This window comes from Scleropages formosus, chromosome 5 (assembly GCF_900964775.1).
Source record: "Scleropages formosus chromosome 5, fSclFor1.1, whole genome shotgun sequence".
Taxonomy (NCBI): Eukaryota; Metazoa; Chordata; class Actinopteri; order Osteoglossiformes; family Osteoglossidae; genus Scleropages; species Scleropages formosus.
In genome coordinates, this window is record NC_041810.1 from 22,500,902 (window position 1) to 22,518,755 (window position 17,854).

A 17,854-nucleotide genomic window follows, 5' to 3' on the forward strand; every position below is an offset into this window, starting at 1 on the left:
CGCCGCCCCGTGGAATGCCACTCGCGCATTCATCACCTGCTTGGTGAAGGGACTGCAGTGTCTTTTTGTCTGAGTGGAGCTTCCCTCCGGTTCTTCCGCTGCCCTGATGTCCTCATATCACTTCTATCACTTTCTCCGTGGAGATTGAAAAGTGTCTATTGACCAAAAACAAAATAAGAGACCAGTTCATCCAGTATTTCTATTTCTCATGATGAGTAAGTTATAGTTTGGTTCAGAAGCATAATCTCTGCTTTTTAACTAAATGAAGATGTTTTTTGATTGCTTGCTTGTGAACAATGTAGTTACGGCTCTGAGTACGCACATTTGAAGACTGACGTCATTTTTGCACGGGACAGCTGGTAGCATAGTGGTTAGAGCTGCTGCCCTTGGACCCAAAGGTTGCAGCTCAGATCTCACCTTTGGCTCTAGTACCCTTCGGCAAGGTACTTACCCTAAAGTGCGCCAATAACATTACCCAGCTGTGTAAAATGGGCAAATAATTGTAAAGTAGATTAACATTGTAGGTCGCTTTGGCGAAAAGCTATATGAATAAATGTAATATTTTATCGTAGGTGTATCCTGGAAAAGTGTCCCCTGACATCTTGCTCTGGATTCATCAGTGCATCCATCCATCCATCCATCCATCCATCCATGCACCCACTGGTGCTTTTACACTGTTGTTACAGATGTTACCAAGGTCAAGCAAGGAAAGCGGTTCCCTCAGGATTTCACACCTCGAGTGGTTCTAAAGTATTAAAATGTCAATATCTCTACTTATTTAGCCAATGCTTCATTCCAAAGCAGCTGACGACATTTGGCTACTTGCAATGATTTACTTCCTCACATAGCAGGCTAATTTGTATTGGACCAGTTGAGAGTAAGTGCCTTACTAAAAGGTACTAGAGTAATTTTGGAGGGGGAGTTGAACCTGGGTTCTTTGAGCCCAAGGTGGTATTTGTGGCTGCTATACTATCAGCTGCTCAGTTATTTAAGGTTAATGTATTAGTGAGGTTCATACTACAGTGAGAATAACACATCGGTATATAGTCGGGGTGGTCAGTTTATTAGGTACACTTCGTTGATAAGTCACTCCCTCTTTTGCCCTTAGACCAGCCTGACTTTGTGGGCACGCAGACTCAAGCAGGTGTCGGACGCTCTCCCGTTCTGACTCCGTTGCTTCCCGTGGTTTTTGCAAATTGGCTGGTGGTGCATCTCCGCTCCAAATAGCGCTTTCCGTTCTATCCCAGAGGGGCTCGATTGCAGTGCGATCTGGGGACTGAGCGCAGCCCTGTGCTCGTGGCGTCTTGCATTATCCTGGAGAAGGAACCCGCTGCAACTCTGATGGGCTGCTGCAGTGATGGGCTGCTCCTGCTGCTACTTCTCAATTTAATACTTCACCGTTGCTCTGCTCGAGCCCATCCGGCTGGTTTTATTCTAGATGGGTAAATTCACTTTAATGCATCGTATACATTTTTCCTTATATTTTTATGTAATGCAGCTGTTCTGCGTTTTACTCCTTTCGCTCAAACGTTTGCGTGTAGCCATGCTGCCTAGTTCTTGAAGGATGATTCAGTAGAAGACACAGTCAGACACCACCTCCAACGCACGTGCTGCGAGACACGCGCACTCCTTTCCCGAGTACAGGCTGTGTCTTTCTCGGGCAGCGTGAGGTGGCCGGTCGCCCGTCGGTGATGCGGATGTTGAGTGGACTATCTCTCCCGCATTCATCGTGGCTCTCCCGCTCGGGGTGGGCCTCCTCTGGCCGAGGGACCGTAGGGGACGGAGAGCCACGTTGGCGGTCCTTAATGAAGCCTCCGTGATCCCGGTGCTCAGGGCCAGTGCCGATTTTGTAAATATTCATTCGCCTTCACCTTGAAACTGAATGAAGGATGAACGTGTATTGCGGTGTGCGCTGGGGTTCTGCACTCCCATGCTGTTTTGCACTTTTGTTCTCATGCCGTTTCGAGCGTTGACTTCCATAAGTCACACCACATGAGGGCATCTGCCAGGTAAACAACAACAAGAAGAACAACAATGACAGCGCAAGTGCTGAAGTGCAGCTCGGGGTTCATCGTATAGCTGCCACGAAGCTTTGTGAAGTGAGCGGTCGGGTATAAGGCGTCGTTACAGCCGCGCGTACCATGTTATACTCGTTCCAGATGGGCCCGAATACAAACTTGCTGAATTTATTACCTTGCCAGTGTTACTGGTTTCCTTGCATTTTTCCGCTACGCATAAAACCGCTTGCCTCAGCTCCAAGATGCCTTAATGGGAACATGATCCACCAAAGAATTTCCTGTGTACTGTTCCTAACCGTGGGCAGATAGTTTTGGAAACAAAATGGATTTGTGGTGTTATATTTTGAAGATTTGGAGAGCTTGACTTGTTTTTCTGAGCCCTGGGGCAGTTGTGAGGAAAATAAGGGACCTTCTAATATAGCATATCAGCAAGTCAACTTGAGCTCTCTTGAATTTTTCTAATATTCCCTGTATCCTTGAGGAATTCCACAGTTTTTAAATGAGTTATAATTCATCCTTTCATCCTGTGACTGTGAAAAATCGCTTATATTAAAACGAAAGGGGCTAAAAAGCAAGACGGAATATGAATTTAGTGGTGCACGGTCTAATGAATTTAGTGTGTTCCTGAACGTGTGGCATCTGTAATATATTTAGTTCAGGTGACACGTTTCATCCAGTGCAACTTGCAGTGTCTGACTAGTCCAGCTGGATCTTTTCTAACGCGCTTCAGGTTAAATATAACGGCAGGGTCCCAAGTTGCACTCAGATTTCAGCCCACAATCCGTCTTTAAAGAATTACGTTAATCCCTTGTTAATTTACCCTTTTCATACGTGTTTATTTTGTAAATGGAAGCTGAACAGTCGCAATTAAAGTGATAAACAGCCTAAAGAAAAAGTACAAATCCCTATGGTTAAAAACAGCATGAGAGCTACTGTGGTCCTGTAGCTTTGCCTAAAGCAATTGGGAAGGGTGATCGAATCGTCTATAATTCATCAGTTATGATGCAGGTGACATACTAAGTCACTTCCCCTAAACAGGTTAGTTGTCAACCATACGTGGCAGATCAGAGCAGTTAAATACATTTCCTTGGCAGATGTGAGATGTGTAAGAGTCATAAACATGATCCATAGGTTCACTGAGCACAGAATATGGGTTGTGGTTAAACGAGTTAATTTTACAACGGTTTTTAATGATGCAAAATGTCATGGTCAAGTTGAATTACTTCCTCATAATGCAGTAATTTTTTTTTTGATAGTAACTAGAACAAAAAAGCGATACTTTAATTTATTGAGAGGAAGCATCTCGTGATCTGATTTAGTCCCTTTGTGCGTTTCTCTTTGTTTTGAAGCGCCCGCAGACTTGTGCCTGCAATTTCATTTCTGTTTTGTTTTCCAGGAGACCCCGAGATCTACCACAGGCCGATACAAAAGGTGAGAGTTCGAAGCGAGAGCCGTTTCACTGAGCGATGTGAATTTTTGTGAGCGAACCCATCGCCTTTCTCGGCTTCGTTTCCAAGCTGCCCGAAGTCAGCCGGAAGTATTTCTCGTTTGTTAATTTTCGGCTGCTGCCTGTGAAAGCTAAGGAAATAGTTTTTTTTGTGGTCTACCGTGTGTTCCTGCCGTTTGATAGTTCATGCTGAAATAAATTGATTTCTGCTGCTGGGAAGGGCAGCCGCGCTCCTCGCTCAGGGTTGTGGGAGCAACTGAAATAATCGCTTTAGTCCTCGTCTTCAGTTGACATTCAAATTAGTGTGGCGGGGAGTTGCCGACAACCTTTCTTTCCTTGTGAAACGCAAGCTCAGAAGACCACATTTGTGCATTTTTGCTACCGCTTGTATTTTCTCCATCTGATCGCCGTGCTGGAGACGCGTGGTACTTGTCGTTGCCCGACAGACAGCTGTAGGCTGACGCGGGATTCCTGGGCTGTCACCGCAGCGGCGCTTTTGCTTCATCGCTCTTGGCGCCTCAGACCCCGACCCTGCCCGTTCTGCCGGCGCCGTCGGCTGGCGTTGGATGCGAAGGAGCTCGAGGCGTGGCGTTTTGACACGATCTTCCACCCCCACGAGCAAAGAAACCTGTTTTGAGTGGTAGATGAGAAGGGAACACAAAGAATGCGAGGGAAGAAAATCGGAGATGCGTAACTGGGAATCTCTAAGCCTAGATGAGCGCTTCTTTAGTTTTCCCTCTGCCGTGTGCGAAAAGTTCACCTGGAAATCCGAGTTCCTCTGCAGAATTCTAGCAGAAAAACATGGAGAGGTGTAACCCGGACACGTTGGTGTTTCGTACGACAAATACCGCGCTGCGCGGCCCAGTGCCCCGGGCAACGGAGAGCCCTCCGCTCCGCACGTTTTGCGGAATTCGGTATATCGCCCTAACGGCGCATTCCAAATGACCTTTTCTGGCATAGCAATTACTGGCATTGAAGCACAGACACACGATTTGCACACAAGCGTTCCGTGGTGAGGAGAGCGATAGCGCACCGGACCCGCTATCTGCTCCACCAGGCAGGCAGCCCGCTGTTCTCACACACACAGGTTTTGTGCTGCTTTCTAGGCTCGAATGGATCGATTTAGATTAACTTTAACAGCGGACCGAATCGCCACTTTGGCCCAGTGGTCGCTGTGCAGGATTACTCTGGAGCTGAGCGGGGAGCTTTCTTTTGGAGTGACTCACGCCGCATACTTCTCCTTGCGCACACAGTGGTTTTACAAGAGCAGAGTTGCACATGTTCAGCCTTGCACGCTTTGCGTCCACTCGGGCTCAACCGCTTCGCTTTTCGATTAGGTCCTTATAGGCGGTGCTCCGCTTTGAGCAGCTTGGTTTGTTCAGCCATTCGTCGTATGTCTCGCGCACCAACTTGAGTGGCAGCTGCGTCCGTGACATGCCGCGCATCACAACGCTGGGCCGCAACTGTGTTCAGGCAGGACTCTGACAGTCTGGGTGTTTCTCCGACAGCTCGGCCGGTCCCGGCCAGGAGGACGACGTGGGTGCGAGCAGCCGACACCGCCAGGGCTACGGCCGGCAAGGCCCCGGGCCCCTGGAGCGGAGGATCGAAGAGCTGGAGAAAGTATGGAGTGGGGTTCTTATCTGGGCCTTCGCTGGGCTTTTCGCAGCCTTTCAACCTGCTCCTCAGCACGCGCTCCAGTCCCGCTTCATTCCCACGTCTTTCGTGGCGCGTCGCAGTGTTTTACATGGTGGTTGAGTACGATGTCCATAAGGAGGAGGGCTTGCTGTCCTTGCTAATGTAAGCCCTTCTCATGGGTTCAGCCCAGTTGAAAGGGCAGGGTGCGAGAGCAGCTGCGCGCTTCCGGACTCGGCGGGGGGGGGGGCGCTAGAGGTGTCTTAAAGTGCTAATGTCTCTCGTGCCCTTCTCGGGGATGACCTTTTGGAGGATTGTCACCAGTTTCCCCCTAAACACAAGGAGCAGCCAAGCCCTCACCACCTGGGTTTCCAAAGGTCACAGTGGCTGCTCTTCCCTGAACACTTTTACCTCACCATGGTATTTAAACCTGGCTGCACCCTATGTGCTTAATGTTCTCTCCCAGCCTGCACTGCGACACTGTAGTCTGTCAGTGTTAATGACTGATCCTTCTGAGACCTTGAATACTTCAGAATTATTAAACTACAGAAGAAATTCTGGCAACAAAATATATTCAACTTCAATGAAAAAACTCACTTGGAACAGTTGTGAATGTGTAAAAATTAAAGTCCCCCCCCCCCCCATGTGAATAAAAAAGACTATAAATACGGTAGTTGAGCTTAAAATGTTGGAGTGCGGAGTAACATACGTGCATGCTGTTTATAAAACAGCATTTGGGTAAGAGCGCTACTTAACCACAGGCCCATGCCGGTCTGCTTCACATGACTTTGGAATGAACAAGCATGAGCATTGTTATATTAAGCATATACTGTATGGATGCTGTATTATCCACCACGATTCTGCTCATGTGACTCCTTCAGTAACCCCCTTATAATGCTGAGATGTTTCTTTTTTTGAGACCGCCCCATGAGCCTCGGTGCGCGAACCCTTGAATTAAGCTCTAGAGGTCCATTGTCACACTGATGACAAAAAACAACATTGCTCTTGAAGCAAGAATCCTGGCAGATGGTCACCTTGGCAAAAGGGATGTTGTTTCTGATGTGTATGTGCTGTCAGACCTATGAGTGCTGGAGTCTCCAGTGCCAATATTTACCGCGTTACCTTTCTCGATGTGGAAGCGGAGCTCCGTTGTTTCTCAGCGGCTGCTCATACTCTTTAAGCATACTCGCGTATGGCACATATTTCCCTTGGCGCACACTCAGCTTTTGGAGTTCTCTCCTGGTCATTGGAGCTGTCTTTGTTTAGGAGCTGATTGCAGAGAGGCAGGAGAATGTGCGGCTGCAGAAAGCGCAGCAGGAGAAAGAGGAGCTCATCGCCAAGCTGAAGGAGGAGATCGAGCTGCTCTACAGGGTGAGTGATCATCATCGCAGAGCGGCATCGCAACTGCGGCCGTTTGAAACGGAAGCATGTGAGGGCTTTGACCTCGGGGCGTGATAAGCGCCATTTCCGTAACTTCGGAGATCGCCGAACAATTATGCGCATCAAGTTGCGTTCTTCCCCTCAACTGTAAAACTATTTCACAAATTGCGATATTTCCAGCATCAAAGAATCCCTATAAACTGAGCTTTTTTGCAAACCACAATAAACGCTGGCCACCCATTTTGGCGAACCGCAATAAATCCCGGAGGGTGGCGTCATGATTTTAGCCAGTCGCTAATGCACATTGGCGTGACTTCACTAATTCGTTCAGTCTTGGTAAGTAGATGGCACCGTCAGCCGTAGGTTTATATTCTCAAAAAGTACTTCCTTAATCTGCTTATAATTTTGAATACCAACAAAGAATAATAGGTTTGATCTTTTGCTTTAATAGCTTTGATAATCATGTACTTGTCTGTGGGAGTGTCAAATGGAGGGGGGGGAGAACAGAGAAATTGTCCATGAAGTTACTTTTTTATTTACTGTATCAAAACATAATATATCCATAACTCCCAGTCCTAACTACTTATTTTGTCTGTCGTACTTTATCCTAATGACTTACCCTAATAATCAATCCATATCCTAATAATTAATACAATCCTAACTACTTACAGTATTTTTTCTGTGTTTTTTTCCACTTGATTTTTTTTTCTTTCTATTTCTCACTTTCAATGGATCTACCTTGGTAAAGATGGAGGTTTCAGAAAGATTTTGTGAGAATATCTGTGAAGACATGGCATCACATGGTGCAAAGAAATTAATATTAGATCTAAATGCTTCTAAAGCAAACATAAATATGACATCCATTCCATAAACATTCAGATTGGGATTTCAAATCTGCAGTGTGAGTTATGGGGGGGGAGAGATTAAAATTTCTGAGGCTTGACTGTTCATCCTGGGTCAGACAAGGTGGGGCTCAAGACTCCTTTATGAAGGAGTGTTGATTGTGACTGAAGGTGAGAATGATGGAATAATGACATTATGATGCTTTGAGTTTCCTTTCATGAAGTATTGTTCCTCTAAACTTGTTAAACTTTGCCTTTATTATTCACGAGTTTGAAAGATATTTGGATTTGCAGTGTTTTGAGGAACAATTTCTGCTGCATTTATTTAATTTTGCAAAAAAATGAACAAGCAATTATCTTTTCTCTAATTTCTGTTCCGGCAACATTTTTTCAGTATACGGTGATTTAAACGGCATCGGCGCGCACTGTTTTCTCAAAACAATCAGAATGGATTTATCTCGTTTTGTGGTCAAAGCCCTCATGTTTTTCAAGGTGCCCTTTCCTGGAACAGCATATAATGTGGTCAGTCTGACTCGGAAATGGTGCGTATGCAGCCTGATCGTTTGGGAATGCCGAATACCGTATAAGCTGTAGAACATTCTCTCAGTGTTAATTTGTTTTTTAAACGGTGAAATTTTACATTTGACTCAACTAGTTGTGTTAGGCTTTGTTATATTTTGGCACTCGAGCCGTGTTTAGGGATCGAAGAAGGACAGCAGCCACCGGTCACACCAAGCTTCGGTTGAGCTGGCTGCCAAGGGATCGCGTGGGACGGGCTGCTCCGTGCTAATGAGCACGGGTTCCGGAGAGATCTTGCCGTCCCTCGCGGCTGCCACACTGAGGACTAAGTGCATCACCTGGCGGACTGCCTCCCCGTACCTGTGCGATCAGTCCGCTCTCAGCTGCCCTCTGGCTTTAGGGATGACCTATAGTGGGTTTAGGTAGTTTGGTGTGATAACTTTGTGGGTGGCACTTTTGTTTTGTCTCTCATTTCAGACAAATACCCTGTGACAGGCTTTAAAAAGCACTTCTGTGGAACAGTCACAAGGTCACAGCGACAGTGGAAAGAGTTTAATGGTCTGCTTCTGCTTTGGTGCCCATTGTGGTTGCATGTAGATAAGCAGCAAGTGGTAGAGTGGTTAAAGCCACTGCCTCAGGACTCGGGACCCAGGTTCGAATCCCACCTCCTAGTGCAGTACCCTTGAGCAAGGCTCTTATCCTGAGTTGTTCCAGTAAAAAAAAAGAAAAGAATACTGTTCCATACATTAGAAAGTGACTGTAAGGATGTTACCATTGTAAGATGCTTTAGAGGAAAGCTTCAGCTAAATGAATAAATGTGAATTTAGGTCCCATTAGTTTGATGAAAGGCCCTTTGGATGATAAAGCTGCTGGATAACAGGGAGGTCAGAAGACAGAATGTCCAGTTCCATTTCTGGACTGATTTGGAAAGTCCATCTGCTGTAAGTGTACAGAAGCTCACAGCAGTAACCCAGCGGAGGTGTTACCTGACGGTATAGATTAAACCAGACCTGGGCATTTTACGGCCCCGGTGCCACATCCGGCCCTTTGGCTATCCCTGTCCGGCCCGCGAGAGATCGATCGGAAATTAGAAATCAAATGTAAATTGTATGTAAATCAAATGTAAAGTGCATGCCGTGCACAGAATACAACCGCATTGCTTTTATTTTGAAAGTGACGGCTTTTTTGTTTTCTTTGATGCGTGTGCGTGCGTGCTGTAACGAGAAGGATCGAGGACATCGGTCGCGGGAAATCTGGAGCTTCAGCTGCAAAACAAAGCGGACAGTTTTGACTTTTTCCTCCTTGGCTTTGATGTCCGCAACACACAGCCCAGTTACTCGTCTTTGCACGTGGGATAACGAAGGAAGGTTTAAGGTTACGGAGGAGCTGGCAGCAATGCGGTCAGCGAAAGGGACGACGACAGGCAGGGAGGGATTTGTTCACGGAGGTAAATGCGTAGTTGGACAAGCTGGGACTGAAATGGGACAAACTGACAGGCGTTACAAAGGATGGTTGTCCAAATCTGGTGGGGAAAATGTCGGACTTTTGAAGCGGACGCAGGATAAAGTGACTGAAATTAACCCAGAAACTGGTATTTTTACATTGTATTATATCAGGAAGTGTAGTAAGTCAGTGTAAAAATTAACCATGTTATTGATGTTGTAACTAAAATAGTTAAATTCATCGGGCATGAGCGCTGAATCAGAGATGGTTTGTTGCACTTTTCTTTATCCCCCTGCGGTGTGGATAACGCACCCAGGGACGTTCGGCTCAAACTCATTGACCTGCAGTCTCGTACGCTACTGGCAGAGCACTTTTAGTCAGTATCGCTGCTGGATTTTTACTCTTCTCTCAAAGAGGAGAACTTTCCACACATGAGGAGGCCATGCTCAGAAAATGCTCGTTCTCTTTGGATCTAGCTACATATGTGAACAAACACTCTCGGTGATGAAGTTCAACACGATCCAGATACAGATCCTCTCATGGTCATGATCGCCTGTCAGCCGTCCTTCGCATATCCAGCTCAGACATTCAGCCAGACTTAAGTGCACTTGTTCAAACCCGAGAAAGACTGGATTTTTCTCGCTGAACACGAAAAAAGAACCAAAAAAACATCATGAGCACTTATTGCTTTTTATATAAAGTTGATTAATCGCTGGTCTTTAACATACTGCAAAACATACACATTTTCAGAATTGTTTTTGTGAAGGTTAAAAATAAAATGAAATAGTGGTGTAATGATTGGCTTTTCTATTTTTTACTGCTCTTTTTGACCTGTTCCACATTTTCATACCCTTATCGTAACACGTATTCTTACGCATAGCAGCTAATCAAAACTATACAATTTACTGTTTTTTTTTTTTTTTTTTTATATGAAGCGATAAAATTAGTATCGATCAGAATTAAGTTCAGCCTATTGGTTCGGCCCTCCACAACAGTCCCAGTTTCTCATGTGGCCCCTTGGGAAAATGACTTGCCCACCCCTGGATTAAACTGTTCTAGGGTTTCAATAACAGGCCTGTGTGCCCCATCTGTGAGATGCAGGTATTCATGATCATAAAGCTGGGCCAGATTACCTACATATTTGTGAACATTTCATAGGTTTAAACAAGAAAGCCAGAGTGGATGGTTCTGTTAACTAACAGTTGGCAATTGTTCTATAGAAAAGTTCTTGAATGTGCTTGGTTTTTACTTTTTTTTAGACAGCTTGCATTTTTCCACATCGCATGCATAAAACACCACGTAATCGTACACGAACGGAGCAAATCGGAAGACAAATTTTTGCAGTTATTCTGCTCCAACTCTGCTGAAACTCTGGGGGGGGACAAAACCGCAGCAGACAAAAGGACCATCGTTCAGCTCTCCCATTGCTAGTAATTTTCCTTGATGACAAATGCTGTAAGAGCGCCAAGTCCGGAGAACAACTTCCCGGGGTTTGATTGCGGAGAACGCCACCAGAGAGCCGCAGCCCGGCAGAGGAGCACGCTGCCAGGAAGCCTGCTGCTGGGCGGCCTGCCTGTGGTCTGGAAGCACGCGAGTCTTCCCCGCGGCCTTTATTACCGTCCACCTCAGGCAGGGCACGTGTGTTTGTGTGCGCGCACATGGATTGTAAACCCTGGAAAGCCCATCCATCTATCCATTTTTTTTTTTTTTTTTAAAGCTGCTTTGTCCTTCTAAGGTTGCGGTGGCAACAGGGAGAGCAGAGAAGCCCAGACATCCCTGTCCCTCTCAATGATCCCCAGCCACTCCCAGGCCAACTGGGAGATATAATCTCTCCAGCGGGTCCTGGGCCGACCTCGGGGTCTCGTCCCAGTTGGCCGTGCCAGGCATACCGCCGAAGGGATACACCCAGGGGGGCTACTTCCGCGATGGAGGTTTTGAACAGGTTCCATTCAGACTTCATGTCCCCTACCTCCTCCAGGACACGGGAGAAGTTCTCACGGAGGTGGGAGTTAAAATCATTCCAGACAGGGTCCTCCGACAGCCGTTCCCAGCACACCCTCACTATGCGCTCGGGTCTACCGGGTCTGTCCGTCAGTTTTCCCCGCCATCTGATTCAGCTCACCACCGGATGATGATTGGTTGACAGCTCAGCACCTCTCTTCACTCAAGTGTCTAGAACATGTGGACTCAAGTCAGATGAAACGACTACACAGTCAATCATTGACCTTTGGCCCAAGGAGATCTGGAACCAAGTACACCTATGAGCATCCTTGTATTCAAACATGGTGTTTATGGACAAACTGCGACTAGCACAGAAGTCCAGTAACATTTCACCATTCGGGTTTAGGTCAGGAAAGCTGTTCTTCCCAATCACCCCACTCCAGATTTCTCAGTAATGCCAACGTGGGCATTGAAGTCCCGCAGCAGGACTATGGATGGAGTCTGTAGGTGTGGCCCTGTCCAGAACCCTGTCCACTTCCTCCACGAAGGCTGAATACTCTGAACTCCTGTTTGATGCATAAGCAAACACAATAATCAGTTTTCCTCTCGACAACCCTCTTGTCTACCGGGATAAACTCCAACTGTATGGCAGCCAACCAGGGGCTTGTGAGTATCCTCACACCCGCCCGGCACCTCTCACCCTGTGCAACTCCTAAGTAGGAGAGAGACCACCCCTGTCGAGGAGTTTGGTTCCAGAGCCAAAACTGTGAGTGGAGGCGAGTCCAACTATATCTAGTTGGTATCTCTCAATCTCCTGCACCAGTTCCAGCTTCGTTCCCCCCAGTGAGGTGACATTCCATGTGCCAAGAGCCAGTTTCTGCTACGAGGGTCTGTGACACTATGCGCCACCCTGCCCCCCTCCTCCTGCTGAAAGGTATTGCACCCAACCCCCATGTTGGACCTTGCGGGTGGTGGGCCCACATGCTCCCCCCCACGTTGCCTTTTCGGGCTAAGCCGGGCCGGGTTACGTGGGTTACCCGGCCACCAGGTGCTCGCCTAGGAACGCTACCCCCAGAAACAAGATTCAAAAGAGGGAAAAAAGAAAAAAAAACTTTGTTAGATAGCTGTTAACTTTTTACAGATGTAAGTAGGAAAGTTTAGCATCTTCTACTTTTCAGTTTTTTTGGGATGAAAATAGTACATTATAGTCTTTTTTTTTTTTTTTTTTTCCCTTTTCTTTTTTTTTGTATGTGATTAGTGTGTTGCTTTTCATATTTATTGTTCCAAAACCTTTCAGACTTTAAGTGTTAGTGGGGTAAAAAACTGAACTGTGAACTGAAGGGAGGTTTAAACACGTTCAAAAGTCCACCGAATCTCGTCAGTCAGATACGATGCCCTATAAATGCACAGACTTGAGTCTTTGAATTGTCTTGGGGATGGAGCACCTGCTCAGTATGCAACAGTTTAAAAGTCCCAGATTTATGACCAGAACTAGTCCTGAAGACTATTATTTCAATTATCTATACACTAAATTAGGAAATGGAACTTTGTGGGATAGCGATACTGTGGTGGTTGATACTCCTCCCAGCTCTGTGCCACCAACTCGCGTCACTCCAGAAAGGATGGATTCCTCACAGAGTCCCTCCCTCCATGCTGTCTTGCTTTACCATGCTTTCTTGATATCCTTTACATCCCGTTCTAGGATGTAAAATAGCTGGAGGACGAAGCCACCGGCGTCACACTCTGCAGTGGCCTGTATGTATAGAGGACTCTAAGCCCCGAAGCCCTCGGCCAAGCGCTCCGTGCACCTCGCGCCGCTCGCTGCGTCTTAGGAAGATGGCATCGCTCAAGCCGGTCCCTGCAAGGCACGATGGGACACTTTGAGATAGCAGCACAGCTGGCATAGCCACACTTTGTCGACATGAAATTGATTCCGCTTTTCAGGAGATTAAAGCTGGTGGGGAAGGAGAAGCGAGCGTGTTGGAGAGGAGAGTTGAGAGGGGCTTAGGGCTGCCACCCAGCTGATTCCATCGCTCTGTGGCATCTTAACCTCGAGGCTGGACGCTTGTGCGTTTGGCTTACGAAGTACCGGGTGCGTTTCTCTCAACGTTGTTTTGGAGCGTTATTTATCCATTCATACCTGCACCTTTTGTACATTCGTAAGCCATTTGGGTTATACAGCCTCATAACTTTGTAGGCGGCTAGTAAAATGCTACGCATCTGTAACATGCACTGTGCGTGCGGCAATTTAGGAGAAGCCTCTGCTCGTTTGTCTCAAATGCCAAATATCGCTATGAGAAGAAGTTTACGAATCCTTGGGAAATGTCTTTGTTTTTGTGTGAACGGCTCCTCCGCGAATCTTCGTCCAAGTCATAATAATGGTCAGTTGTATTAACGTTTTACATTGATAACGTTACGTTTACATTTATTATAGTTATTATTGTAATACATTTATTCTCCAAAGTAACAAACATCTCAAGTGGTTTCAACAAGGTGGTTGAAGAAGGATGTATGCAAACCCTTGTATTTAGTAACTGTCACAACACTTTCTCAAGTAAGTGTAAATAGAATCATGACCCAGGACTTGAGGCAACACATTTGCTTGCCTTTAGGTACTTTAATAAAAGGTGTAGAGTCATCCCAACATCAAGGTACGGATATCAGGTAGTTGCTCTCATTTGTTGACTCTTGCGGTGTGAAATTAAGCCCTACGGCAAGGCACCGTGGTGAAAAGGACAAATGTTTTCTTGGGTTCTGCAGGACCTTGATGACATCGAGGATGAGAACGAGCAGCTTAAACAAGAGAACAAGACCCTCCTGAAGGTGGTCGGCCAGCTGACCAGATAGTTCAGCGATGGCTCTATCTCGCCAGGATGGGAGGTCGGAAGGCGTCCTGGATTCACGTGTCGTGTCCTGTATGAGCGTTGGTTTTGTCTGTTTATACTGTGGAAGAGCAGTTTGCAGGTGGAGGAAAAGAACCCACAGCCCGAAAAGCACCTTCGGTGACCTTTCCTCAACGAGGTTCTCTCCGGCTTCGTTTACGCAGAGGAGACGCTCGCCGGGAGCTACGTGCTCGTTTGGAATCGTACTTTTAGCTGTTGGGTGGTGCCGTTCTATTTAATGTAAATCCCTTGTACATAGCCTTTGTCTTTGTTCTGCGAAACTGAAGAACGGCTTCACGGCTCCACATCTCATGGATTTTTGTGTCGGTTCCCGTGTCCGGCGGCTCGACCGCACGCTGACCGAGTGGCACAGTCCAGCGGCGAATTCTCGTGGTTTTACTGCCACTTCTGCCCAAAAGCGATTTGATGGAATTCCGAACGCAGCAGAATTGGCACCCTCAGTTGCGACTGGCCGTAGCTAAAGTGTGTGTCTGTGTTTGTGTTTTTTTTCCCTGGGCCCGGGTTCTGCAAATCACAGATGCATTAACTTTCGACTCCCTGCGGGAAGAGAAGCCTGGTGCTTGTCTTTATAAAGTCACAGCCAGCGTTTCACAGGCAGCGTTACCTTTGCGAAAACCTGGGAGCGCGAGGAGCCTGGAGCCACGACGACGACTGTTTTTTTTTTAGCTGCGAAACACACGGGTCTTTGTTTCCAGCATCTCGCGCATCGGCGAAGTCCTGATGGGGAGAAGGATGCTTCGCTGTCTCTGCATTGCTGGTGAACTGAAGCTGAATATTAAAAGAAAAGTTATTGCTATTTTAATGTTATTAAACCTCATTTAGTGAAAACTGTTAAACAAAAAAAAAAAAAAAAAAAAAAAATGTAGCATCTTTGCTTCTAGCTATTCGTCATGAACATTTAACCCAAGATGCATCTGTTAACTCGACAGTAGTGTTTTTCTTTTGTATGGAAAAGATGCTCTGACTTGTCAAGTGCATTTGCATTTTTTTGTTTTCACATTTTGCTTTTTCTGACGGGGCTTCTTGTAAACAAACCTCTTCCGCTGTCATACTTGTGATAATTTTGAACAATGTACGTGTCCTTCAGCGCATTGTGCTTCCTTCCGTTCACGGGGAAATGGCGGTAAGCGCCCGTCTCGGTGTCGCTCTTGCAGGAGTAGCTCTTTAATAAACGTTTAATTATCCCTTTTCTGACGCTCATTCGTGTTCCGCTGCGGAGGGTCACTTGGGGAGCTCGAACCGGCGCGCGCACACCTGCGCCTCGCCCGTGTCTTAGACGGCATCCTCGGAGTCCGCAGCGCTGCCGCTTCACGGAGATGTTCGTGCTTGTCGGCGAACGTGTCCCGTTGTGGCGGACCTGCTGTCGTCGGGTGCTCCTCTGAAGAGGAACAGGAAGTGCCTGCGCATCCGGACTAACGTGAAGGTAATCGCCTCATCGCAAGCACACGAGCAGGATGTCGCTTGGTTTCGGCCGCGTTTCCCGAAAATCACGTTTCCGTTTCTCTTTCCTCCTCCTCCTCCCATCTGCCGTTCCGCGTTCTCCCGTTTTTCCTTTAACTTTTTTAAATGAACCACGGAGAAACGGAATCGTGAGAAATTGCAGATTCCTTCTTGTACGCAACGTGCGTGATGCATGAAGGCAAAAGGGTGCTGCTGTGTTTGGGAGGCGCGGTCATGTAGCGCTGCATGGAAAGTTCCAGAAGGTGTTCAGGTCCAACTGTCATAGTTACGCTCACGTTAACTATTCTAGTAGACGGAAGTTAGACAACTAAGTTGACCTCTTGTTCGAAGAGCAAACTCCTGGTGAAGCGCAGCTCTGAAGTGTATATTTTTGCGAGGATTGTAAGAGTAACGCGCTCGCGTTTCGCAACAAGGTGACGGCGCATCGATTGGCGGAAACAGAAAAAAGGGGTTTATAGGGTCCTTTCGTTGGCTTCCATCTTTCTCTTCATATCTTATTGTCTTTGTAAGAAAGCGGTTTCATTCTGTAGCGGCACAGTTCGCGTTTCACGTTGACTGGTTGTCGTTTTAAAGAAGTGCTTCACAGGCGATTGCGCCGTTTTCCTCTTCTCGGATTAAAAGCCGTCAGCGGAGCGCTGCGCTGCAAAACGCTCGGAAGCGCTGAGAGAAAATTCCTCGCCTGTTCTTAATGATGACACTTTGCACGTTTTCAAAATAATGCAATACAAACAACTGGCTTTCTCTCAGTATTTTTTCTCGCCTGCTCTTTATGACAGTTTCCCTCTTCGAAGGGTTTCGTGGAAGCCGAGACTGACTTGTCCTTTTTAAAATGCCGCCGCTGGCTAAAACGACACAAGAGCAATGGTGACTGGGATTCTGTCCTCTTTTACTGTTGTCATTGAAGTAAAATAACTGTCAAAAATGTCGCACATGGTATTGAAAAGGGTGTGTATTTTCATAATCCGTTGTAGCTGTTTTTTGTTGTATGGGACCCCCTTACAGGTAGTGCAGATCTTACTCCAAAAAAAAAAACGGTTTACCGTGGTGAGATGATGTTCCACTTTAGTTAATTCTGACCGTTGATTGTTTTCTTGGGCTGCAATAAAATTTCACAAACGGAAGTATTCGCGGAAATCCGTACTGGATGAACGTTGTTTACGTTAACTCCCAGTCGGTTGAAATGAACCGCAGCTTGATCGGCAAATAAACACGATACCCAACTTTTCACTTACTAACCCTTTATCCTTGTCACCGCATCGTTTGGCCAGCAGTTGGAGCCGTCTGAGGTTAATGTGCGTCGTGTAGGAATTCGGTTTTTTCCCCGTTTTTAAGGCCCGAGGTTTCAGTGCCAGAAAGAAGCCTTTAAGTTCATCGTGTGGAAACGCACAGGTTGTTCACCGCTGCCACTTGATGCGGATTGTACCGTGCGGTCAGCGCTCTTTCCTGCCGTCGGTTATCAAATGTACGTAACGCACGACACGCTGTGCGACGCTCACGTACGGAGAGGGTGGCTCTTACCTGCGAGAGGCTTCTGCCACGACGTTCCCCGAGATGGTCTTCCTTCCCTCTGCCTGACGGTTGGAAATGGGCTTGGTTCGCAGACAGCGCAGCGCGTACGGTTGAGATGGCCGATAGGAGGCAGCGGACGTCGTCCTGCCGTGAAGAGTAACGGCGCTTTCTTATCGCTCGTTTTCTACATCGGAGCTGCGGTCTGATCACCTGGAGCTTCGCAGCATGTTTTACTCCAAAAGCACTCGCCTGCTTTCAACTCCACTCCCTGCTTGCCTCATGCTTTCTTCCACAACGATGTAATTTGAGTCCTGACGTGTCCATTAATTGCATACGTGGCTTTTTGCGGCCAAGCTGCCGACCGAGCCGTGCGGGGTATCGCGTTTACGCTGATAGACGGGAGTAGTTTTAGGTGCGCTTGCTGTCCTCCTCTGACGCTTGCTTTCGCATTTAACTTTTGAAATGTGAAAATTTATACATTTTAAGTAGTAAATGTTTTACTAAGTTTGAAGTTCGCACGTTCTTCCGGTGTCTGTGCGTTTTGTCCAGGTGCTCTGGTTTCCTCCCACAGTCCAAAGATATGCCGTTCAGGTGGATCGGTGACTGTCACTCGCACGGTATGGATGACAAAGTGTGTTCCGCTGGTGTATGAATGAGTGACCCAGTGTAAGTAGTGTCTCTAGCAAAGTCACCACGGTGAATAAGGTGTGTGGGCTCATAACTTCCAATGAACTCTATGTAGTGTTGCTTTGGAGAAAA

General features: G+C 46.9%; 1 protein-coding gene across 1 annotated transcript in view; it reads left to right on the forward strand.

Annotated features, from left to right (window-relative positions):
* The window catches only part of LOC108942195 (PRKC apoptosis WT1 regulator protein), a 42,275-nt gene extending 26,970 nt beyond the window's left edge, over positions 1-15,305 (forward strand). The window contains exons 3-6 of the mRNA XM_029251641.1: positions 3,415-3,449; positions 4,974-5,085; positions 6,364-6,468; positions 13,983-15,305. Coding sequence (XP_029107474.1) covers positions 3,415-3,449; positions 4,974-5,085; positions 6,364-6,468; positions 13,983-14,069 — 339 coding nt within the window. The 3' untranslated portion in view covers positions 14,070-15,305. The remainder of the gene's footprint in view (positions 1-3,414; positions 3,450-4,973; positions 5,086-6,363; positions 6,469-13,982) is intronic.
* Positions 15,306-17,854: the final 2,549 nt, after the last annotated feature.